At 42.3% G+C, this 26403-nt stretch overlaps 1 protein-coding gene across 19 annotated transcripts in view; it reads right to left on the bottom strand.

Annotated features, from left to right (window-relative positions):
* Nucleotides 1-3388: 3388 nt before the first annotated feature.
* Nucleotides 3389-26403, bottom strand: part of RBM47 (RNA binding motif protein 47) — a 378578-nt gene continuing 355563 nt past the window's right edge. For 7 of the 19 annotated variants that reach the window (XM_086963935.1, XM_086963937.1, XM_086963936.1 and 4 more), the window contains 3 exons: nucleotides 23314-23520; nucleotides 21874-22076; nucleotides 3389-8003 (listed from right to left, as the gene is read on the bottom strand). In XM_086963935.1, the coding sequence (XP_086820061.1) occupies nucleotides 7773-8003; nucleotides 21874-22076; nucleotides 23314-23520 (641 nt within the window). In that variant the 3' untranslated portion in view covers nucleotides 3389-7772. The remainder of the gene's footprint in view (nucleotides 8004-21873; nucleotides 22077-23313; nucleotides 23521-26403) is intronic. The other 12 variants (XM_086963947.1, XM_086963948.1, XM_086963949.1 and 9 more) reach the window with 2 other exon arrangements.

Genomic DNA, 26403 nt, shown 5'->3' with positions numbered 1-26403 from the left:
CTTGGTACGGGGAGGTACAAGAATTTGGTGGGCGGCAGGTTACTGGCCGTAACTTTCCATGAAGGGACAGCTTCCATATTAGTGAAAGTGTTAGGCACTGAGTCAGTCAGTCCGTAGGCGGCAGCTAGCCGTTAGCATCTATGCCCTTAATTATTTCTGCGGAAGACAATCGCCATTTTGAAGTCTGAGGAAAGATTCTAAACCGAGACTCTCTGAGAACGAGAGAGAGAGAGAGAGAGAGAGAGACGGTAGCTAATAACGAGCAAGGTTCCAGTGACTTGGAGGGAAGCAGAGGAGGTTGAGCCTAGCGGTGCAAACGTGTACTTGTGACGGCTGAGGTGGACCCCCGAGACGAGCCAAGACACAGAGAGAGACGAGACGAGAACCTAGATGACTGCCGAGTCCAAACTTCATATTAACCAGGTGATATCTGCCCCTTCCCTTGCGAAGCGCGCACCTTAACCTCTACTTTTTCTTTGCAGCATATATACGTATAGATATATATATATATATATATATATATATATATATATATATTGTGTAGTATTGTGTTTATTTCTTTTACTGTAATAAATGCCCCCATTTTTGGTGAACCGACATGTGCCTTGTGTTCTTGTTCGATCATAGTAATCTAGTTCTCCTAGTCAGACGTTGTTTGCATGAACGGATGTGAATCCCGGTCAGGTAAGGAGTGACTGAATAAGTAGGGAGGCAGGGAACAGTTAATGCCAAGAACAGAAGGCACATATTATGATTCGAACACTATACTAATTTCCATTGCCGTAGTTTTACCCTGAATAGATAATTACAGATTTTATCCCTGAGGATTCATAGGAGAGTGATCGTCGTTGGTACACGGCGTTAATGAGAGCACCTAAGGATAGGTGTGTAGGTCTGCCGGATTGTAGACCGTGTGTAAATGAGAGCACCGGAGAGATACGGTGTGGAGGCCTGCCAGATTGTAGGCCGTGTGTAAGTGAGAGCACCCAAGATTGAGGGGTGTGTAGGTCTGCTGGATTGCAGACTGGGTATAAAGGAGAGCACTGGGACTGCAGTCCCACGTGTGTAGACGCGCCGGATCGCGTGTCAAGTGAATAAAGTGCGAAATGGTACATTATCAGACCTGCCCCAGGGTAGACTAGTCTGGGCTTATGTGGCCGCGAGACTAATAGGTGTGAATAGGATATTGTAGAACCAATGCTTGTTTATTGCTATTTTCCCTATCCTTAGGTACGAGATGTTAGAACATATTTACAATGGATATAGGCATATGTATAAGGAGGGAGTTGTTTACGTTCCGGCTGGATTAGAGTGGCTCCTAGGAGCGGATTCCATCTGGTCCAAAAATCTGGTCGGTACAATGAGAGAGGCCCGACAATGTTAAAATCCTTGGTCTCCCCGTATACTCCCAACAGGTGTGCCTTAGGTTAGGAGCTAGCTTCCTGATGGACATCCCAAAGATAAGGAAAGCAAGATGGGGTGGAAGAGCCTTTTCACACCTTGTCCCTAAACTTTGGAATGTAATGGACCCAGAACTAGGATTAATCAAGAATGAACAGTGTTTCAGAAAAAGATTCAAAACCTGGCTGTTCCCATGGGACCTCACAATATGTATGCTCCTCTCGGCAGCAGTGGGAAGCCTTCAAGCAGCCACGGGCTTTATAAATCACTAAAATAAATAAGAGTTGCTAGTTTGGAGGATCTGTTTTCGAAGGAAGAAAATGGTGGCAAGAACAAGCCTTTCTAAGGAGATCACAGGAGGGGTTATGGTTGTACTGCAAGAAGAGGAGGAGGTGGAATAAGCCAAGTAAGATTCTGGGGCATGCTACTCCAACAGAGGACGACCTCTAGGGAGGCGATGGTGGTGTGTAGTGACTTCATGAGAGACAAACAGCACAAGCTTTCCCTGAAGCACATGGACAAGAGTCCAATTAGGCAAGTTAAACTTTACTCACAATTTGAAAGATTTTCCACTCATTATTACTCCTGTTGTTTTCAGGGTAAGCCTTAAAGTAGGACTTGATCACCTCCCAAACACCTGACTTAGTCTTTGTGAGTGAAGAGTGCTTTTACTTTAGCTACATCTCCCCTGAACACTCCAACCCATTGATTGGTTTCGTCTTTGCCACTTAACTACATTCACTCATTGGTCTATTCTTTAAACTATGGAAGTAACCTCCCCATTACGGCCAAGCACCACCGGCACCCAGTCCTCCATCGCACAAAGGAAAGATTAGGGGGTCAAGCATGAGCGACATATAATTAAGCCGATGTAGTCCCATACACAACTGCTATTCCTCCAGTTTCAATAAAATTGCACTTTCATTTAAAACACAAGCATTTTCAACAAAAATGAAAAAACTGGGCACACAGCAAATTTCTGTTTGGAGGTTGGAACAACCTGGAACTGAAGGGAATGGATCATAGCCCCGCTGGCCATACTCTACTGATGAGACTGCTGGGCAACTGCGCAAACACCCCACTAACAGCTTTGACTAAACTTCTCTTCTATATAAAGGAAGAAGGGTAATCCTTGCAAATGCAGCACTCGTCCAAACTAACAAGACCTAGTCCCATTGGCCCACTGGAATCCAGATCTATTCGCGCTAGGAGCAGCAGCACATTGATTGCCATTGATCTGAAGTGAGGCATGGGATGGTGCCCTGGAATGAACACATGGGATATGGCCAGTGGAAGACTGCGCGATTAACAATGCCAGTGCACTTCAGCCACGGATTGTCCACACACTACCAGATCACGCTGTGGGCTTTGGATCTGAATAAACAGCCTAATGGACCACAACAAGATCCTCAACATCTGCTCTCCACCCTGGCAGGACCCGGCCACTGTCCTAAACCAAGGTGTCCACTCTCCAGAGAAATCTATCCATGCAAGGAATGCCAAAATTGGCAGCAGGAACCAGGAAGGATGGATTGAAGCCTATCAGCCATCTTCCAACCTCCACATATTCCCAAAATGAGGGTCTGCAAACACTATTACATCACACCCTTGAATGACCCTGAAGCAGTTGATTGAGATTGCAAAAAACTATAGGCAGCAAACTGTAGGCCATCCTCGGTCTCCAGTTTTAACTTATTGCTTCTTCTAGAGTGTTGATGTCCATATCGAAAGATGTATCCGCCCTGCTAATGTTGTTGGTGATCATTCCTTCATGGGGATGGATCAAGATATTTCCAGCCAAGAGGTCGAGCTCCATATTCACACCAATACACCGAGTCTGTGATGTCTGTGCGCCACTACACCAAAACATAAATATTGGAATTCTAATAAATCCAGAATTTCAAAAGAGCAGGAAGAAAGTGAATTTAAATACGCATTGCTGGTTCTAAAAACACACACGTTCTTCCATTAAAACAAGACAAGGTACAACATTTTAAAGACTGCTTTATTTACTTAATCCTAGTAATATAATATAAACTGAGAAAGTTCTAAATAAATGTAGAAACTTTCTACCATATAAAGACCATAGTAAAATAGATATAATAAAAGGCAACACAAAAAAGCACTTCAGAATGTAAAGCACGCAACATTTTTTTTATTACTTTGCATATTTTGTTCTTTAAACATTCTAAAAAAAAAAAAAAGCTCACATTTCTGGTCAAGAAACTTACCTCAGTAGTGTACATGAAATGGTTTTGAAATAACTATTAGAAACCACATGAGTTTGTCTTACAAACACCTCACAAGCTGCCAACCAACATGCTGTCTTTCATGGTCAGCTTGGCTTCTGCACTGCAAGGATATTTTGTATTAAACATAAAATATTAACATATGTAAAACACAGTCAGATTTGCATTATGCCATAATTTCGTGTTTTGAAAAAAAATGACACGATGATGAAAATAACAAAAAAACAACGCCCTGGAAACGCTCAAAGAATGCATTGTGCAGCTTCAATGTGAAATTGGGAGTTTGTCAGTCAGGGCTCTCTGCTCTGGCTGGTGGTTAACTCTAAGAGGTACAAGTTAATTTATCCCGGTCTTCAAGTACACAAAAAAAAAATTGTGCACATATGTTGAACGAGACAACTCGTGGGACCGCCTGACAGCTGTCTTCTAGGTCCACCCAGCAGACCTTACAACTTTTTCCTATCATACACCATGACCACCACCAATGGTGACAAACAAAGGCCATTTTGAGCCCATGTACATAGATACGCACATCTTTGGCATGTACATGCACTGTACGGGTACACTGAAGCAGTTTGGAATCGTAAAAGATAACAGCTGGGACATTCTGGGGTTCTAAGTTGTGTCACTGGTCTTCCAAGAGGGCCAGGGTTTGTAGTGCGACTGAGTTCACAGAAAGAGATACACATGGACCAGAGTGTTCTACCCACATCAAAAATAAATAACACAGTTTTGTGATGGCCCCAAAATTATCATTAACCAAATGACTAAAATGTGTGACTTATTGAAAGGAAAAAACCATTTATTTTATAAAGACCGGTACACATTACCGACATACAAGAAAAGCAGGGCCTCCATTATTCACCAACAGAGAATTGGCATATCAAACTATGGCACTGCATGGAGATTTGAGATATGGCCTCTGACAGCTAGGAGTCATCGAAATGTACCGGGAGAATGCGCCAATACATTTTAAATGCAGCATCGTACGTTCTACATTGTAGATAAGCAACAGGTTTTTTGGGGCACTCAAGCCACCATCATGAAATGTGGCAACAAAAAAAATGTGTGGCGAGTCCCAATTCCGCATAATCTTCAGGCCATGATAGGTTGGTGATCAAGGCACAAGTGCAACTATTCAAATACTGGGTAAGAGGCACCACATTCTTTCCAAGAGTAACTGTGTTTTACATCACATGCACTAAACACAAAAAGCCTTTAAACAGGCTACAAAACACTGCAATAAAATATACACTTTCTAATGAGACAAACTGAATAACATTGAAATAAAATGGTTCTATTTGATGGCAAACCACATACCATAAAATGCAGCAACTTAAGACTTTAAAAATGCATATAATAAGATAATATATACAAACTTAACATGTTTGAGAACATGTTTAAAGTTACCCACATACCCCTAAGCCCTCGAAATCTTTGAAGAAACATGATGAGAGACGAAAGAGTAAATAATGCAGTTGCTTCCTGCTGACAAGAGCTTGCAAGGTTGTTGTCTGAAGACATACATTCTCTGTCACTACAACTTACACTTCAAAAGAATAAAAATTAATGAGCATTTAAATGAAAAATAAGCCCTACACTGGAAGATGAACACCATCAAGGCACCATCCATAATTAATTAATATGTTTCCTCACAAGCCTATGCAACAGTGACTGTCTATGGATGCTTGCCAAGACAATGACAGACCGACAAGGCCACCTCCCCACAGTAAAAACTAACAAAAAAAAAAGGACAAAAGTCCTGTGGATCATGCTAAACCACAGATCTATCACACCCACGGGAGCAGTGTTCTTATGAAGTGACCTGGGTTCTGGTCTGGGTATATGGCTGGGTCCTTGTGTTTGGTCATTTGCCTTCCCACAGTAAGGCACGGCTAGGTTTGCATATGTGAGCTTTATTTGTATCTTCTATGACAAGCCTACGAGGTCACACTTCATAAAAGAGAACCATGTTGTATAAGCTGCTATATGCGGAACATCCCCTGGCTTGTCCGATGGTAGATGGTTCATTGCTACAAGGGGGACTTCTCTTCTTCCCATCTTTACCACCCGTGGCGATACTGTCATCCCTAAGCAGACAGATTGAAACCTGTTCTCAGACGCGGCTCTGTCTAGATGAAAATGTCACACAATATCACGGTCCGAAGCTTGGGAAGCAGCCATCTTGTTTTTCTTTTTAAACACAGCAAACTAGTCAATCACATGGAAACGAGGCTCAGTTATAACAAGTGCAGCGGGACGGAGTGAACAAACATTTACCTAGTCTTAAAGGACATACCTGAGTGAGGTATCTAAGGCACAGAACTGTTAGTGAGTGATCATGGTTACAGAAGACAAGGCAACAAGTTTTCACAACACACACACACCCTAACATGAAGAAAGCCTTACCCGTAGTGTGTGTTATCATAGTGGGGCAAGTAGGACTAGACCGGATGAGACAATATTGGTCTATTAAAACAATTATCAGAATGACATGATCTCTTTCTCTTAATTAAAAAAAAATGCATAGTTCAGTTCTACGTGCTGGAGGCAACAAGGAAATGACATCTTAAAAATGTTTGATGGCTCATAATCTGGATGTCAGCGCTGAAGTCCACAACCACAACGAGGCCCGGAGCTGTATTCCTCTCTGTTTGATGACGGAGTGGTTAGATCAAAGGTTTATAGCCAGGGCAACCACCGAGTTGCAGATAAAAATAGAAGTAGGCAACCAAAGGGCAGCTACAGGCCTGTCAGAGCATTTAGCACAGTGTGATGAGAGACTGCCGCCTGTTGCCTCCATTGCATTCAAAATACATGATGAAAAGAGGAAGAAATAGGGGAATATAAAGGGTCACATTGAGGAGAATACTCAATCGCACATGGTTCCTCAAACACAACCAGTGTGTTGTGTGCATGCCCTGGCTACGTTCACCTCTGTAGATGGGTTTCCCATACACCAGAGTGGATTTACGAAAGGCACTTAAGGGGCTTTGTGCAAAGATTGGTGATTGGCTAGAACTGAGAAGGCCGTTGGCGAGCATAGTTGTAATATTGACAATGCACTGGAAGATTGTTTTGCATCGAGTGCAATGAAATATTGCATGCAGACATTAACAAATCCATCAGAATCTGCCATAAAGCATTACCGGTTTGTAATTGTCTGAGCAATCTTGCTCTTCAAAACTGAGTAGGTAGGCAATTCAAATCAGTCCTGCATGTAATGAACCTGGCTGCATTGTCAGTTAAAGGTATGGGAATAAGTCTGCAGATCTGCACCATTCAAGCCTTCCATTAAATCATGGGAAAATGCTTCTCCCTTGCACATGTGGCAAAGGCGCTGGGAAGGCTGGTCACGCAGATTATAGACAAAGAGAGGAATGACCACCTTTCTTCACAATGGAATATTGCACATCCGGCTTGCACCAGCAGTCCTAGTGCAAAGTACAGCTCAGAAGAAGAGGATAACCTGTTCGCCCTTATCCTCCAGATAAGTGAATAAATCAGCATTTAGGCTCAGGAATGGAGTTTGGCAAAAAGTCCACTTACAGGGACCGGGCCCAAATACAATTAATTCATTTCATTTAGCTTTTGGAGTTCTCTTACCAAATTTAATCCTATTTTCCAGTATAACTTCATAAATAAGGTACCTTCTAAAAAAGTTTACTTTATTTGAAGGCGCTATTTTTAAATACCGACTATATTCTTTAAAATATATGTTTTGAGTTCGCCTAGCTGCTCAAATGCGCTTTTTAATATATAGTTTATATATTATGAAAGGCACTACAAAATATAAATCTCTGGAGTGCAGAAGTTACTACAAAATAGCCTTCATACCACAAATATGTTGAAATATATTGCTTAAAAAAAAACTATGGCACCAAACCACTGAATATAAATCTGTATAGATGAAAAATACAATATAAGACCAAGTACATACACCTCAATAGGAAATGCATTAATGCAGGCACCGGAGAATAAAAATGGGTCATACACGATAATATTCTTCACTTTCAGGCTTTGCATCAAACTTTACCAAAGTCCAAACATTCTTTTAGGTTTTTGTCTTCATAAATAATAAAGTGTTCCTTCAGTGTTTTCCTAACTGTTCTTTGAGCAGTCCTAGTACGTCTGGTAGATGTCATGTATGGGCACCTGGAAGGTGCCTGCGGGGAATGCTTGAGGTATATAGCTGGTGTACCCTCCGTAGGCCATTGCAGCCGCTGCGTTCTTGTGAAGGGCGGCAATGGTGGTGGGAGATGCAAATGGAAGGTAACTTGCACCATAAAAACCAGCAGCAGGAATCCTCTGGATGTTGGGAGCCATTGTGTACACTGGTGTGAGTGGGCGTCCCTAGTAGGAGAGAAAAAATATTTTGCAGTTAGTCAGGTGAGGTACAGAAGTAGACTGGGCCAAAATCATATAACGGATGCATTTTGTAAATTTTGGGGACTGGGACTACTAGATTATTGTCAACAGCTTCTTTAATATAAAATTAAAAAATTGCAGATGAAGGATAGCCGCTGTCCACACACAAACAACAAGGGTAGCCCTTTCCCCATCTCAGCTTCCTCTATTTCCAGGGCTTGTCTGGGGCAAATACAGAAGGTTCCTCACCAACGCGGGCGCACAGATTCTACACATCTGATGTAAGGGGCACAATACCTCCCATATTGCACTTGGAAGCTTGGAAAGACCAGCTCTCCACAGTTACTATTATCATGAGTGAAACTCTGGTCCAGCCTTGATGGCTGTGACTTGATTTTGAACTTTGTCCATTAACTGGCAATAATTGTCAGCTGAGTGGTGCAAACTAGCCAAGAAATATGGACACAGGCTGCAGTTCCATACCAAAGGGTGGAAGAGCTCCTTCAACCCAACCCTTCTGTTGTACTTCCTGGGTGTGAGATACCAGTTTCCTCAAAGCCAGGGCTAAGTCAAATGCTCTTCCCAAACTATGTAATGAAAGGTTTATTCTTTCATACGAAATTACAACTCTGGTTGGATATTGTATCGTAATTGCAATTGTGATAACCAAGATGTACAGAGTGCAGACTCAAACGTTCAATTAGACTTCAACTACTCGACTGAGATAAAACACAATCAAGACAACCTGGAAGGCCATCTTTTCATTGCAGACGAGTAGAGAAGGTCCTGGGTAGTGAGGAACCACTGCAACCTCACATTTGAGATAGATGCTAGGTTGTTCAAGCAGCTCTTAAACTCATGAAAATGCGTTACAATCTCACTTAGAGATGTTAAAGAAAAACAGTCAAGGTAGGCTATCAGAGTGCTAATAATCGCTACAAATATACAGCAATTTATAGTAGCGACTAATACATTCTTGTATTTCTCTGGTAGGCAATGAACTTCTCCATGGCTGCATAGTTGAAGCACTCTTCTACCAAACTTTAAATGTAAGAGCAGTGATAGCCAGTCACTGTCGAGCAATGATGTGAGCAACAGCAAAAATGGAACACATAACTCTTTCAATCTGTAGATCTATGGTTAATATAGCAGTTTTTTCACTTCATACAGTAATAATCCACTTTGCATCAATCTGTATCTTTTGATCTAGAGTTTTCTCCAATAAACTCTTTCTGCGTTTCAAAAGGTGAAGTAAAGCCAAACGTTCTGTGAACATGTGAAGATGCTTTACCACATCTGCTTGACATCAGGTTCCTTCATCACTAAATTTATTTTTTATACAGGATGGAATATAGTCTCCAGGTTAAGAAAGAAAGTGGTGAAAGACAGTTGGATCGTAAGGTGCCATTCCACTAAGGGAACGCTGATGAAATCTTTGTAACCTGGAAAACTATATCTGGCTCACTGTCCGTTAATATTCCACAGAATTTGGATATTAAATGCTTATGTAAAGATTTGTATTCGGAAGTTCAATCAGCCAATGAGGTTCCATAAAAATGTTCTTGTTTTTAAAAAATGACGAACCTGAACACACTGTAGTGGCAACTTACACTGATTTTTGTATTGACGATGTAGACCTTATTTTAAAGTACTATCCACACTAATCAGACTCTCAATGTTATCAATTTCTGATTTGCTACTTCCTCAAGGTCCTAGATGATATGGTAAATATATATGAGAACCTTGGATTATTCTTCCTGGTATTTGTAGATATTGTATTTCTGAAAGGTATCCTTGCAACACGATGAAGAATCGGTAGGAGTTTAAGTTGCATCTTTTTAAAGTAGCTAAGAGAGCCAAATCTACACAAAACTCTTTTGCTTGTTCGGGATATACAAGTTCTCTTCATGTTGAAAAATCGAGTGCTAAAGTTCTATATTGTTCTCTCAAAAATTGTATTCTCAGCAACTTGGGTTTTCCAGTAATAAAAATTAGTGCTGGGGTAAGCTAACCCCCCTTTATTGGATTACCTTTTTCCCAGTTTTGCTCACATAAATCTTGAGATATGTTGTTCAATAACTTTAAAATGTTTGGTATGGGGTGTTCCCTGAATCAACAATATCCATTGTACAGAATATTGAATATAAAATATTAATGGGTAAATCTAGAGTTTCTATACCGAACTACACATATATGTACCTACGCTGTACATATATCTTGAAGGCACATAGATGTTGAGTTCGGTATAGTAAAACTAGACTTCCCTACAGGACTTATCTATCTATATTTTGTACCTTAATAGTCTGTCCTAGATATTAATATGCCAAAATATTGTTAGCGCAGATATTCAGTAGTACAATCAGTGCATTGTGAAAGAAGTACACCAGTTTTGGCAAATGTGCCTTTTTATACAGTTGGATCTTACAGCAATAGAGAGGTTTGTTCAAGGTGCTTTAAAATATCTTTTAGGACACTTTTACAGGTGTTAAGGGATTCCTGAGTTCCAGAGACCAGTGCACTTTAACACAACGTTTATACTGTCTCTCGAATAAAGTGACCTCCTCCTCATACTTTACATTCTTGTCATGCCTATTGGCCCTCTACGGTCTGCATATCACCCTTTTAACACTTAACTTGACCAGTCACAACCAAGTCTCTCACTCCCTGGTATGGACGCATTTTTTAGACTGATCTACAAATCACCTATATCTTACCAGCTGCATCCTTAAAACATCAAGATCATAACTTGTTCTAGGAGGCCTAGTTGGTTGATGGTCAGGAAGGATACATGAATGATTAGTAACCAGGTGTTGTCCATGGCATGAGCAAACAGGAGGTCGTAAGTCAGTAAAGAGGTTTTGAAATTAGAGTATTCAGGTTTATAAGTGTTACCAGCAACAGGGGACCAATGAGGTTGCTTCTAAATCCCAACTTTTATGTAGGTGGAATTTATGATAGGGCTTGGGGCTGGGTAATGGAATTGAAATCTAGCTGAGATAGAAATTCTGGCAGGGTCACGGATACTATAAGCTGTAGTGCATGAAGTGTCTGCAGTGATGGAGAAATGGGATCTGGTGAGAGGTGGGTATGGTTCTAAAAGTGTGCATGGTGAGCAATAAAGCTTAAAACTTGCAGTGAGACTCTACCAGGTTAGCATCAATCAGCTTCCCATTGTGATAAATGCCAATTCCAAGGTGTGGGGGGGGGGGGGGGGTGGGGGGGGGTTGAAGCGTTTTGAACACCAACACATTAATTCTAAAGATATAATTTTTCTTAGGTAGTGGTCCTTGGGACCACTGCCTGCCCTTAAAAAATATTTTCAGAGCCTGTCACAAAGGGTAAGGGGTCCCCTGGGGACCGCTTCCCATTTGCAACTCCATTACCATCCTCTTGAAGAGGGTGATAATTTGCAAGTGTCTTGCGACCATAATTGCGGTCTAAAAACATTTGTAATAGCGAGTCTCTAAACACTTTTTTGTGAGTCGCAATTCATTTGTGGCTCGCAAAATTTTATTATTACATGGCCATTCCAATTTTAGCATGCGCAAACAGGTTGCTAACCCATTTACGCATGCTAAAATTGGTCATACATTTGGTTCCAAGTCGTAATTTGAGGCCTACCTCATTAATATTCATGAGGTAGGTCAGGAAGTGACCCACTCTGAATCGGAATTTAATGAACCGATCAATCAATACAGAGGTCAGTTGGCTAAATTGTGTACAGATCTCAAAAATACTGGTCACAAATAGTGACCAGTAATTAATACATTGAGCCATTTCAGGGCAGCAAATAAAGCAAGACAGTGTCCAAACTAAAAAGACCTGGTGAGACACTGAAGGTTTATGCTCAGGGAGGGATTGTGTGCATGTCTCTTTATTAGAATTTTACATCTCCCATGAAGGGTACTCCAGTTCTGCTCAAAACGTGGTCCCTAAAAGGCATAGAAAATGGACTTTGAAAGAATAAAGGTCTCGCTGGCTTATATTTTAAATTGAGTGGCAGAACAATTCCTTTTCCTCTACCCAAATATTCGCTGTCTATTTTGGGGATAATGTGTTCATTCATTACATTTCCAGGCTGTTCCCACACCACTCAGGAAGATTCCAACCTTTGCACTTCAATCCAGATACAAAATAGTCTGACATGTCCATAGGATTTTCATCATTTGCACCCATTTTCTTAACTCCAGCATGGCCTTTGACTGTACAGTCAGAAGGGACAATGATTTAGCTTATATATCCAACCACTATAATTAGCTTCAAATGTCTGGTTGCTTACCAAGAGACTTGCATAGACCCAACTTCAGAGGCTCGATAAACAAATGAACGTAGGCTGGATTGGTCTAAACAAAACTAAAAACACAAGTTCTACAAAACGTGATTTTCTGAAAAAGAAAGGGTGATGATTTGGACACTATTCTAAACCTGCTTATTTGGGCCTCCAACTGGCATTATATTCCAGCATCAAGTCTTGCCCCACAGTTGGTTACTCTGATTTTGCATTACTACGAGGCAATTTTACTCTACCTACCGAGAAGTCTGAATTTAAGTAGCCCATGATGAACAATACAAACCAGATAATATTTCCCATGCAAGGCACAGCATTCTTAAATGCCCCTATTTGATTTACAAACGAATAAAACTCTGATCAAAAATGACTGCTGCAGTCCAGATCCAAAACGGGTGGGCCGCTATTTGTTGCTGAAGTCACAACATTAGTTATCTTTTATCCCTCTTCAGTTGTTTATAGAATGCCACTGTAGCAGAGTTGAAACAACGTTGACAACAAAGTTTGCTGCCTCAAACGAAGACATTTAAAGAATCACAAGATGCAGACAAAAATGTATCCATTCCTGTCCATTCTTTGGAAGGTTGGTTCTAGGAAACAAAAGTTGTTAGGGGTGGATTAACAACAAACAGACAGGTAAGGAATTCTTCCGGCACTGTCATTTTGGGGTCTACATGCAGAATGAGAGTTCTGAGGCAAACATCCTTTCTGACCTGGAAACTCTGAGAAGCCTAAGTGCCCGATTTAGAGTTTGGCAGACAAAGGATGCTTATATCCTCTGCCATCCCAACAGCCCTAAGAACAACTCTGTATATTGAGCTTCCTCCTTGGGTCTAGGGGTAATTTATTTTCCTATCCCCTGCTGCTAGTGTAGTGACCTGGGTCAAAGGGCACTAGGACCCTGCACCCGAATTGTGGGAGGGGGCATGAACTGGACACAGAGTGGGGAGGGCATTGCGACAACAAGAGGGCACAGGGTCAGACGTGCATGTGGGAATGAGAACAAAGAAAATGAATAAAGTATATTGAGCATCCTACCAGTCTCTGCGTGTTTTCCTGAAGAAGAACACGAAAACTGGCTAAGAGCAGGTTGGGTTGAAGGAACCAACAGAAGCTCGTGCCCCCAGCGACATTTTCCAAGCGAAACCAGGAGCCTGCCAGGTCCGCCGACCACACGGAGCGGAAACGTGACGTCAGGGGTCCACCCGGGTTGCAAGGAACAGAAACTAGAAGCCTACCCTGGTCTGTCGTGTCCCAAAGAAAACGCAAAGTCGGGAGCCCACCCAGATCTAGAGGAGAGGGGAGGGGAGCCAGGAGCCCACCCATGTCCGTGTGCGGAGGACTACAGCAACTTCGGGAGCCCACCCCGGCTGCATCGAGGAAAGAAGGTGAGTGGAGAAGCAGCGGTGCACCTGGTCGGGACAACAGTCGACTGCCGACTGAACAGACAGCCCGAGCCTCCCGCGTGTAGATTTCAAGCTGAAATCTAGCGAGAGCTCAGTGGCCATCTTGTAGTCAGGCGGGAAGGCCAATGGGATGCTAAGGAAGACCAGGTGGCCATTTTAAGGTCAGGCCATTGAAAGCAGAGCAGAAACCTTGGTGGCCTTCTTGGGGTCAGGCGGGAGACAAATAATGAGCTCGGAAAGGCCAGGCGGCCATTTTAAAATCTGGCAACTCAGGAAATGGTCCCAAAAGAAGTCAAAAAAGCAGATATAAAGGGAAATAACTACAATAGAAGGGGAAAGAAAGAAAATTAAGGAGAAAATAAAAGAATATCAAGACTGTAAGGTGAAAGAAAGGAAGGTTAACGCCTTAACTGCGGCGACAATTCCGCCGCGGTGCGGGCGTTCTGAGTGGGCGGGGCTGCGATGGCCGTTCGCAGCACCAGGGAGGGAGTGCTTCCATTGGCCAACGGAAGGGGTTAATACATAAAGGAAAATAAAAGAACTACACACAGCGTAAGAAGAAGGTCTGCATAACAACAAATTGATGGAAAAGACAGGCGAAAAGAATAGTGCAAATGCAACTTTTCGCAGACCACTACCGTTCAGTTTGTCGGAACCACAAACAGGCATTCAGTGGGAAAGATGGATAAGGCAATTCGAATGATACATGTGTGCCAACTGCACGGCATATACAGATGAACAGAAAATGGACGTGTTCCTAAACTTTGTCGGTGACGAGGTTGAGGACCTGCGGTTTACTTTTCCCCAGGATCAAAAACAGCAGCATACAAAGGACTAATAAAGTGTCTGACAGACAAATTTGACCCGCAAAGAGGTACACGTTTCGAGAGGTACATGTTCAACACCACGTGTCAACTAGCAGAGGAGTCCCTCGACAATTTTGCAACAAGACTGCGAAAACTAGTAACATACTCTAAATTTGACAATAAATAAGCAATACGACTGCGCATCATTGAAGTCAGTCAGTCAGTGGAATTCCGCACAAGAATTCTTTTTTTTTCAATTTTTTATATTTGTATCGGTATTTACAAATTACATATTGCAAAAGACACAATAACATAGCAGCTTTCGCAGTTGGTTGTGTAGGCCAACCATGATTGTTTTGTCAGTCTTTGCTTGTCCACCTAGGGAAGTCTAGCTCACATATAACATAAAACACATAGTTTGTTGCGATTGGGCGCGTTTTAAGTTGGTACATAAAACATAAAAGTCAATGGTGGTTATTTGGTGACAAATCGCCGGACCCTTGAGGTTGTGTTGAGCCGGTTCGGTTTGTTAGACAGGCATACGTTGTCTACGGGGGTTTATAGGTGTTTAGGAATTTGTCTAGTTTCGACCACATCCCCCTGTTGGGGAGCCTCCCAGGTGTGTGTCTGAGTGCAGTGTTATCGGCCCCTCTGAGGAAGGTCCCCCAGTTCAGCCACCCCTTGAATGTGGCTTTGGAGGTGTCCTTCCATTTGGTTGGTACTGTTTTGACTGCTGTCGTAAGGAGGAAATCCAAGAGGTTTCTGTCCTCTTTGGTGGTGATGTCTGCTGTGATAGTTGTGGCAAATGTTTCTTTTACGTGCAGCCTAGGGTTTTGTTTATGAAGTCTAGCACCTTCCTCCAGACTTTTTTGACCTTAGTGCAGCGATAGATGAGGTGCTCTAGGTCTCCCCTAAACGTGCCGCAGTTCCAGCAGGTATCGCTGTCTCTTAGGCTTATCGAAGCGAGGCGGGCTAGAGTCCAGTATGCTTGGTTAAGAAGCCATAATTTAGTTTGTGCCAGCACTGGGGATATCATATTTTTTGATGGGGTCGCCCAGAGGGTTTGTAGCTCCTGTTCCTTGAGTTTGGAGCCTATTTGGTTTTCCCAGTAGCTGGTGTTTTTAGCGTTGAGTTTGGTGGAGACCGATCGGAGGACTTTGTAGAGGAGTGAGATATGGTGCCCTGTCCTGTTTATGGTTTCCATATACTGCAAGATTGATGGTTTATGTTTGCCTAATTTTGACTTTGTTAATGCAGTTTTGATTGCCAGGAAATTGTATAGTTCTATGTCGGGGAGGTCGTGTCTTGTTTTCAGGCTGTTAAAGATATGGGGTTCTCCTTCAGCTTCCAGTTGAGCTGGAAACGAGATTCCAAGCTTCCTCCATGACTCTATATAGAGTGGTTTCCCTCTGTATTTAATCTTGGGGTTTGCCCAGAGTGTTTCCCAATGTGAGTATTTGATGCGGTTTACGAGTTTCTGATCTACTTTGAGCAGCTCGTACTTTGTGATCCTAAAGATCGGGTTGATCTTAAGCGCTTGTTTGTTGGATGTGAGAAGTGTTAGTGGGTCTGTGTTATTTAGAATGGCTTCCCCTATGAAGAGCCATGACAGTGTGTATTGCCCGAGCGGAAGCAAGAGCGACAATACATGCAAGACAGATGGAACTGGGAAAGGCAAGAAGAGTGTAACAAGCAAACCGTGTAACTAGAAATGTCAAGAAGATAGAAAATACACCACCACCAAGAAAGAAGCAAGAGAGAATGTGCTATTGATGCAGACTTGAATTTCCACATACCAGAGCATGATGAGCAGATGCAGAAAATGCAACAGAGAAAACCATTTTGCAAACGCCTCCATGAGCGGACAATTTAAAAGTGAGCGAGGAAGACAGGCAAGATCATGGACAGTGACGAGCAGATATGCAAGGTACCTGGAAACAGAGAATCGCAGCCCCTCAGCTGATTCAAATGGAGCAACCACGGCAGAGGCTGCAGAACGACTGTATCTGATGTCAGATGACCCAGCAGAAGTCCACACGTCAGAACACATTCATCTCGTAGAAAAACATCAGATAAAGAAAACAGCGACAGTGAACACTGAAGTAGGAAGACACAGCACAAGCTTCGTGTTAGATAGTGGAGCTACATGCAACATCATGTGCATGTCGGAATATGAGAAAATGAGAGTGAAACCACCACTATCACCGTTCACTGTTGATGTCTGCACATGGGGCTCGAGAAAACCAGTAGGGAACATGGGGAAGTTCACAGAGACATTAACTTACAAAGAAAGGTCAATCAAAGAGGAAATACATGTACTACGAGGGGACATTCCCGCACCCTGCCTGCTAAGCAGCGTTACCCCACAAGTGATGAGGCTCCTAGCAATGACCTGCAAGTCGGAATCACAGAACATTCTGAGAGCATCTGGCCATACAAAAAGGGCTGGACAAACTAAAAGAAAAACAAATAACGCTGCATATGAAAAGCGATAAAACCTATGGCTCAACATCACCGAAGAGTGCCCATACATTTACAGTCACAGGTGGAATACAAAGCATGCTGGCAAAGGACATCATAGAACCATCCGACGGACCGACTCCATGGGTGTCTCCAATAGTAGCAGTGCTAAAGAAGAAAACCTCAAAGATTCGCAAATGTGTGGACATAAGAGTACCAAACACAGCAATTGAGAAACAAAGGCAATCCGGACCTCAGCTCAATGACATGATCATGCCGATTTTCAAAATTAGACCTGTGCAAAGGATACCAACAGCTGTAGCTTGACCAGCAATCACAGTACATCACTACCTTCTCCACACACATGGGTCTCTTTCGCTACAAACGACTCAGTTTTGGAATATCAGCAGCAGAGATATTTTAAGAGATCATAAGGCAAGTAAGAAGGCAAGTGAAGAACAGTTAGAACTACAGTGATGACATCCTGGTGCTCGGCCGTTCAGATGAACACGACAAGGCCCTACGTGAAGTCTGAAAACAGTTCGAACAAGCAGGACTGACTAAATAAAAACAAGTGTGAACTGGGGAGAAACAAACTAGTGTTCTTTGGTCACATTTTCTCTAAAAGAGGTACGAGGCCTGACCCCAGCAAAGTGGAGACACTGGAAAAGGCAAAACCTCCAACAGAAGTAGCGGAAGTGAGGTAATTTCTTGGTCTAGCAAGCTACTGTGCTCGCTAAATAAAAGACTGCCACCATAAGCACACTGCTGCGGGATCTAACAAAGCAGGGTCAGAAGTTTCTCTGGACACAGGAATGCAATAAGGCGTTTGAGGTTATTAGATATGCAGTAATGGCTATGGACCACCTTGCCTATTTTAACCAATCGCTATGTACGGAGCTGACCCTGGACGCCAGCCCAGTAGGGTTAGGAGCAATCCCTGGGAGAGTCATCACGGAAAATTGTCGCATATGCAATCAAAGGTTTGTCTGACATCAAAAGGGCATACTCCCAGCCAGAGAAGGAAAGCCTAGCAGTGGTATGGGCGTGTGTACGCTACCACATGTTCATCTACAGGAAGCCATTTACCATCGTAACAGACCTTCAGGCCCTAGTGACAATATATGGAAATCCAAATGCAAAGATATTGCCACGCATTGAATGATTGGGAATAAGACTGATGGACTAGGATTTCAAGGGCATGCACAAGCCGGGAAAGGAACACAACCCATCTGACTACATGTCACAACATCCCTTACCACAGACACCAGAAAAAACATCAATGGCAGAGTAATATCTCAATTTTGTGTTGAGGCAAAACACTCCTGCGCCCATAACAATCGCAGAGCTAGAACAAGAGACAGCGAAGGATGCCACAATGCAAGCAGTGAAAATGACAACACGACTGCAGAGATGGAGACACAAACAGCAACAGCACTATGGGAGAAGGAGTCAACAGAGAAGAAATGCTGGCATTCAAAAACATACACGAGGAACTCTGAGCCAGAAAAAGGAATCATAGTATGAGGGACAATGATATTCATGCCAAATGCACCGTGGCAGCAGACTGTAAATTTAGCACATGAGCCCCACAGAGGCATGGTAGAAACAAAAATATTGCTACGGGAGAAAGTATGGTTCCCAGGCCTAGATGGACTGGTGGAGAACACCATCATAAATTGTGACATATGCCAAATAACAGGATGACCAGCCTACAGATGTCGGAGCTTCCAGGGGCAGTGTGGACAACGTTGGGAGCAGACTTCTATGGGCCACTGGACACGGGAAATTACTTGCTGGTGGTCATTGATGAATACTCCAGATTTCCTATAGTGCGACATCAGTGACGCGAGGTTGCTGATACATGAAGACATATTTGCAGCCTGGGGGTCCACACAAACAGTGAAGGCAGACAATGGTCCTCCCTTCTCATGGGAGGAGTTTTGCAAATTCATAAACTATCTAGGGATTTACCACTGGAAAATAACGCCTCTGTGGTCACAAGGAATCTGCATGTTGGAGAGGTTCATGGGGAACATAAAGAAAGCTTTCAAAAGAGCAAAGATAGCACAGATCTCCATCGGGCAAGCACTCTGTCAAATACTAAGAGACTATTAAAACACAGCTCCACGGGACGATGTCCAGCAAAACTAGTGTTAGGAAGGACAAGCAGGACAAGACTGACCCAACTAGAAGCAAAGGCACCACCAGATCACGACAGCATCGCAGCAAGAGACCAAGAGGTGAAAAACAAGATTAAATTCTACATGGACGCCAGGAGACATGCCACTCAATCGCACCTGAAGCCAGGGGACGCAGGTAGTGGTGTGCCAACGGCAGTCAAGAAAATCAAACAGTCCATTCTCGGATGAACAACTGACAATAACAAGCATCAAGGGGCCAATGATAACAGCTGCGTCGGGCCCCTACTGTATCACCAGAAACAGTTCTCACTTCAAGGAACTAAAGACAATGGATGAAGATGGAGGAGACACAGCAAGGAACAACAAACGCATGAAAAAGAGGAAGCTATTGTCAGCAAGGGAAGAAGGACAGACCATGGTGAGAGACAAGAGGGGGGGGGGGGTCACAGAAGGAAGCGGAAGGAGCACGTACAAGAAGAGTGAGCATAAGGCCAAAAAGGCTGATTGAGGAAATGTAAAGACTGATTGAGGAAGTGCAGCGATGGGGATCATCTCTCTCTCACTTGCTATCACTTTCCTTCATTTCTTTCCACAAGGGGGGAGATGTAATGACCTGGGTCAGAGGGCACTAGGACCCTGCACCCGAAATGTGGGAGGGAGCATGAACCGGAAACCACTTCTGGTCAGGGAGTTGGGAGGGCACTGCGAAGACAAGAGGGAACAGGGGCAGACGTGCATATGGGCACGAGAACGCAGAAAAGAAATAAAGTATATTGAGCATCTACCATCTCTGTGTGTTTTCCTGAAGAAGAACACGACAGCTAGGATTTTCCTTGCGGTGCTGGACAGGAAACAAAAAAGCTTATTCACCAGCCACCCTAAATAGAGTAGTCAGTGTAAATATTTCCTCCAATGACCCCTACTCAGTCAGAGGAATTATTCTGTCTACTGAGCCAATTAGGCCAGACACTAAATGAGGCGGTGCACAGTCAGTTTGATGGACAGAGCACTCCACTGCATTTGCTAAACCACATCTGTTTGTCCACCTAATCGGCAACTGATGCTAATGGTTAGAAGACCACAGAAGATCATTTCATTAAAGTAAAAGCTTCTTTAGTTGCTTAAATGGAACTAAAATCCCCTGTTGGTATAAGGCTCATTACCATTTCCAGGGTTGGTATGTGACAGGAAAAAAGGTCTGGCCACCAAAATGAAATTGGTTCCCATTAATTAATTAGATAGCTAAAAAAAGTGGCCCATGTTTGCAAATTGGAGCAGTTTAGAACTTGTAAAGATACTGCATAAGTGTTTTGTTAGGTAAGTACGGCTGCATTAAATTGTTCTGTCTGTAGGCAATGTTTGTTTCAGAATCAGTGAAATCAACAGTAAAATCCGGCCCACCAGACCATAAAACTGGCCCACAAACAGCCAAAAAAGTCCACACACTGACCAGTCAGACCAGCCCTTGAGGCCTTGACAGACTGCCCTATAGGCCAGTCGGACCGTGATTTTTCCAATAAATGACTGCACAACGTTGGAATTGTGCAGAGGGGTCTTAAGTTATCATTTCTCCTCCACTTCACTAATGACACTTTTTGAGTCAATAAGTTAAGTGTACTTTCAGATGACCTGGTATTAAGGTGTACTATCCATAGTGGTTTTCAGGATACCCCTATGTGGGCTACAACATCAGTGAAGAAAGGTGTTGTTATTGCCATGGTATCCATGATTACCGAGTGAGAACAAAAGTGTTGCTAGTGCATGGAAGTGGGTCTCCTCTATCTAACTTGCATGTGCAAGAAGCACCTGAGGTTTGAAATGCATTCCTGCACTAAAGATGCAGCTCATACTGTTACTGGTGATAGCTGATGGTAAGACAATAAGTTGATGGCAATCCACAATCTCATTTCAACAAAATATTGATCATTAAACTTCACAACTTTTCCGACGATTTCCATTTAAAAACTTTCCAGGCTCCACACACATGGCAGGATCAGTTTAACTTCTCTTAAAGAATATAAACTTCTGATTTAGGAATATGGCTGCCTGTAATGAGCTATAGGCTTCAAACAGTGTTGAGCAACACATTGCAGCTTCCCAAAACCCTTCTTGCAAAAAATATCGACTTAGCAATTCCAAGCTTAAAGTAACCAATTGTTTATAGAACCAATGCATTTATCTGCCTCTTTGCCATATCCATGAATTGCCCTAGAACGCCACTGCAATTGTGCCCAATCTCTCACTAACTGGCATTTACGATACGTGCAATGCTTTGTTGCATTTTCGGGCTCAATTCCAATTGTTAGTTGCTAATGCCATGGGAAATGAGAATGTGAATGGTGGGTAAGAAAGGCCATGTCCACCCATGCAGATTGCCTTCATTGCTTTGCCATTGCTTCCTATGCATCTGATCTTTTCTGACCCTTTCCACACCTTTTTAAATTGGAGTCCATTTCCCACTATCTACTTATACACCTTGCTTTTAGCAAAGGAATCCTTTCTTTGTGTCTTTAGTCTGACAGATATCATAGCCATTTATGCTCGTGACTATGACTTAAAACCAACATTTATTTAGATCCAGACTTTAGTAAGTGCAGAGGTTACTTTATATTATCATTTAAATGCTGCCTACTAAGTATGCACTAATTCACACCACACACATTCACTTGTATGCACCACGCAGGGAGCATAAAGAGAATGGGTACATTACGGTGGATGAGTTATAAAAAGCACAAGATTTAGGGAACTTACCTGAAAAGGTGGAGGGGTTGAAACAGATGGTATACCGGCTGCTGCGGCTGCAGCTGCTGCGACCGCTGCACTGGTTGGATCAGTCTGAACTGCCATCGGGCTCATCATATGATCCATAGCATGGATTTTGCCCTCTTCCATCAACTTGGCTGCGGAGGCTGCCGGAAATACGGAGTACTGGCCCGTAAGGGTGGGGATTGCCACTATGAAAGATCACATTAACGAGTTAGCAACATGACATACTAACCATTTTTTTACAAACAAAGCTCTCATACATAATTGAAGAGCTGATACCTAACTAATCTAGTGCTCCACTTCAAATGATCAATATTCCTCAAAATCTGGACGTTCCAGTGCAATTAATGCATTGCTCAATTCTTTAGCCTACAGAGCTCTTTGGTGCTACAATACAGAACCAGGTACAGTCTTATAATACCCCACCTTTCCTCTTTTCACCCCACATAGTGCTTGTGCTACTGTACATTAGGCCTCCCACCATTTTGGAGATATGTTCTGTCATAATTTACCATGGAAACATGAAATGGACGCTAAAGCAACATTTTATATCACTAAGATATGTACTGCTGAAATACCTAACATGTCTGAAAGCACGTGCACCTATATATTTTTAAGACACCACTACACCTTCCATTCCAATACATTGGTTTTAAAGGCATCATTCTGAGCTCACAGTCAACACTGTCTCTTCAGCCTCCCATTAACAAAATTTCCAGAATACACGCATGGACATTTTCATACTGGGTTAGTCCTAGCAGACGTGAAGCATAAGAGCTGGATCATATGAATTTGTATGAGATTTAATCACAACACTGAAACAAACGATTGGGAATCTTGAAAAGCCAAAGCGGTACTGCAGAGGCATTAGAAGCTTTCAAACCCGAAAAAAGCCCACATACATTTGCAATAATTCAGTAATTAAATGGGTTTTTGAATTTGCAAGGTCAACCTCAGTTGGCGAAATCCTAAATTGATACAGCCTTCTCCTTTTACATCTAAAACATTTCTCTATAATACCAAGACTACCAGTAAGAGGGAGTGCCTCTTACATAGCTGGCATATAAATTGTATCTCAAAAAACATTACCAGGCAATTATTGTACTCAGTAACTTATAGAACTGGCACCACTCTTTTAAAAAGGTGCAGATTCGTGTAAGTGATATTAGTGTGCAATGAATGTATGTGCATCTTTCCAGTGAAACCAAATATTGCTAGCCTGCTTTAGCATTTCCGAATGATGGCCTCTCCATTTAGTATTTCTGGTCTTTTGGGTGCATGGTAAATGCTCAAATTGTGCCTTTTAATATAATTAAAGGAATAGACACTATGCCTTTGTTAAAAAAGATATTCATAATTACAATAAACTGTTCTGTTTTCCAACAGAATTTCAGTCAACTTTGAACAGTATATGGTAAGACTGACCTGTACCAGGTTTAAGTGAAACTTGATTGACAGCCGCCATGTCCATGTTGTGCACAAGTTCATAGCCTTTTTCTTGCACTTTTCCCTTCCCTTCATGATATCTGCTATATATGCCGCGGCCTGCGGAATATCCCCCCAGGTAGGTGCCCCTGGGACCTGGGGCTCTGTTGCCAGCTGCACCTCGCCCTCGGCCTCTGAGGCTGCCTGCTTATAATATCAATATAACAAAATGATCAGTAACAGCAGCAACAACCACTGGGCTAGTGCTCAAACTGCACACATTTCTGTAAGACAGTGGCCATCATTAGGCCTGCATCAATTTAAAGCAGAATAGCAACCACTCCAAAACAGAGTACTCGCTGTTCCAACTGCAGTGATTATGTTTATTTGTCAGGAACTCCATTTTCTCATAGATAGGACATTAACCTATAATGTAAAATGGCATCCCTTCCTGGTACAGCACAGCACCAGCCTGCCCAGAGCTAGCCTCGGCACCAAGTTTCGTTTTCTTGGGAAGGTGTTTCCTTAAAATGATAAGCCACAAATACCCCGCCTAGGTTGTCTTTATTAATCCAACACAAATCTCCGGGTAAACAGGAGGTGAGGGTGGACCGAATATACACCCTCACCAAATCAAGGAACTTAATGACAGGCTTATACATGAGAATTCTAAAAAAGGTATGGAATGTGAAGTGCAGATATTTTTTTAAAGTGAAAAGAAAAGAGTTCCTGATCAATTAAACTTAAACACATCAATTGGATTTAAAACATGTTTGAAAGGTCTGGAGTGCTACACGAAATTCTTATGGAATGGCATTTCACTGTAATTTTGTTTACATATTTGGTCTTCTGACAAAGCCACATGGGCACATTCACAGCATTATTACATGGGACACATCAAGCTACAAAGGCTTTACTTCTCCCTACCTTCTTTGACTTTACCAATGGTAGGCTTACTTCATACACTACTCTCAGGTTTAAATTAATGTAACGAGAAGTCGCCAATAGCTTGTTTTTTAGGCCATGAGCTTAATATACAGTGCACCGAGAGAAGAAAGTAACCATTCTGTCAGTGTGTCTAGCTCAATTTGCATGAATCTAAGACCAGCCGCATGAAGGTCTTGGTTAGACATTGAAACTAGTATTAGATGTTGCCCTTCTAGCCAACCACTTGTGTATCACCAAGATTTTGTTTCTTAGTATATTTTGTAGGGGAGACTACCTTTACTAAGTGGGAGTTTCACCGCGGTAGGTTTACAACGCAGGTTTTACAACGAAAGTCGCTGCAAGCTAAGGAATAGTGCGATTTACTATCCAACACCTTCCCTATTGTATGTAGACTGGTGTTGGAATAGTAAATCGTACTGTCCCTAAGTCCAGCACAAGTCGTTGTAATGACTTGCGTTGTAAAACCCGCGTTGTAAGATACTGTGATCAACATGAACGCGTTGTATCATCATATATTCATTTTGTAGACGGTTACCACATCTTAGCTGACTTGTGACCAATAATAGCTTTGTGAACTGGTTATCTTTGGTGCAAGTCACTGGTTTGAGATTCTCCAATGTGGGTGGTGGAGGTAAACTTCTCCATATTCCAACCTCATGAATAGGCATATTGTAACATTACTAGGACAGCATGTCAGTAGAATCTGACTCTCAGACACCCTTTTAACTCAAGGACTTTCTCAAATTCTAGGGGACCCTGGTTGTAACTAACCATGCATAATGCATGCATAAATCAGATGAAAAAGTAACTGGAACTTTTTCAATCCTAATAAAACTGAGTTCTTGGTGGCAGAGACTGATCTATCTGGAATTTTGGGATCAGGTCATTGGTTTGTGCCCAATTACATTGCATTTACATCAAACTTAAGATAACTAGCTTGGGCATGCCCTAGGTTTTTATTCAATAATGTTTTCCAAGAGGAGTCAAATTAAATTCAAATTTCTACAATCGAATTACAGCTGGAAAGGGCAGAAGTATCTCCCCGTAGGAGTTGATGGGAATTTGCGGACGTATACAAAATAGTTATGAATGGAATGCTTGAAATAATCTCAGCCACTGGTAATTATTCAAGGTCGCATCCCAGTCCTAAAGTATTTTGCACACCATGCTATCTCAGTTTGGACTGAGCCATATGTAAAGTAGTCTTAACCTTGCTCCAATAGACACAATCTCACCCAAACTGCCGTTCCCAAGCCAGAACACAGTTCCCTAAAACTGAGTATATCTGAGTTGCCTGCATATCCCTCGTGCTTTCATGAGCAGCTGTACCAAGTGATGGAAAGATTTGCACCTCAAACATTTGGATTGAACTTTCTTTCCGTGACTACAGTTAATATTAGCTATGAGCCGCGTTTAACAATACATTACAGAGTAATGTTCACATGTCCTTAAAATGCGATCGGACATGGGGATACCGATTTTGAATGAGCCTCCTCTTTCTAGGAAAGAAGTACCTAGAGCAGGCTTGGCAATTTTGGCCCTTTTCCCATAAAACACATTTTTGGTAGCTGGGTATGTAGGTGAAATTAGTTGAAAAACGGCATGAATGAAATGTCAGTACGTGGCTGGTGTATAGATAGATCCAAGTCTATTTTGCAGGCATCCATTAACCAGATTACATTGTTGGTGAAATGAGGTACCGACAATCTGAGGAACGTCCGCTCAAACTCTTGTTGGTTCTGAAATATTTAGCAGTGGCTGAATTGCTTGTGAATACATTTAAACTAGTATATTGGCAAAGATCCTTCTTATTCCAACAGAAAATTCTACATTTTCAGAGAATTGATGTTTGAATGCAGGAATGCTTTTAATCCCTCCAAGCACATGATGCCGTCTGAGATATTCACTGACATATAATCAGTTCACTCAGATGTATAACCTTCTGCAAGCATGGGCCCCTGCTGGCCCCTTATAATACACGTCATTATGCTGAGCAACACTGAGCTTTATTTCTTATTTATGACTGAGAATGTTTTACATCTGATGGAGGATCCACTGAGTTTAGAAGCCCTCTCACCTGAGGTCAAGTGCTATATTGACAAACTGATATTATACCTTTCTATGATATTTTATTGTTTACTG

Source organism: Lissotriton vulgaris, chromosome 3_2 (genome assembly GCF_964263255.1).
Source record: "Lissotriton vulgaris chromosome 3_2, aLisVul1.2, whole genome shotgun sequence".
NCBI classification, from domain to species: Eukaryota; Metazoa; Chordata; class Amphibia; order Caudata; family Salamandridae; genus Lissotriton; species Lissotriton vulgaris.
Note: the sequence above shows the minus strand (reverse complement) of the source record. Positions and strands in the feature narration are given on the sequence as shown.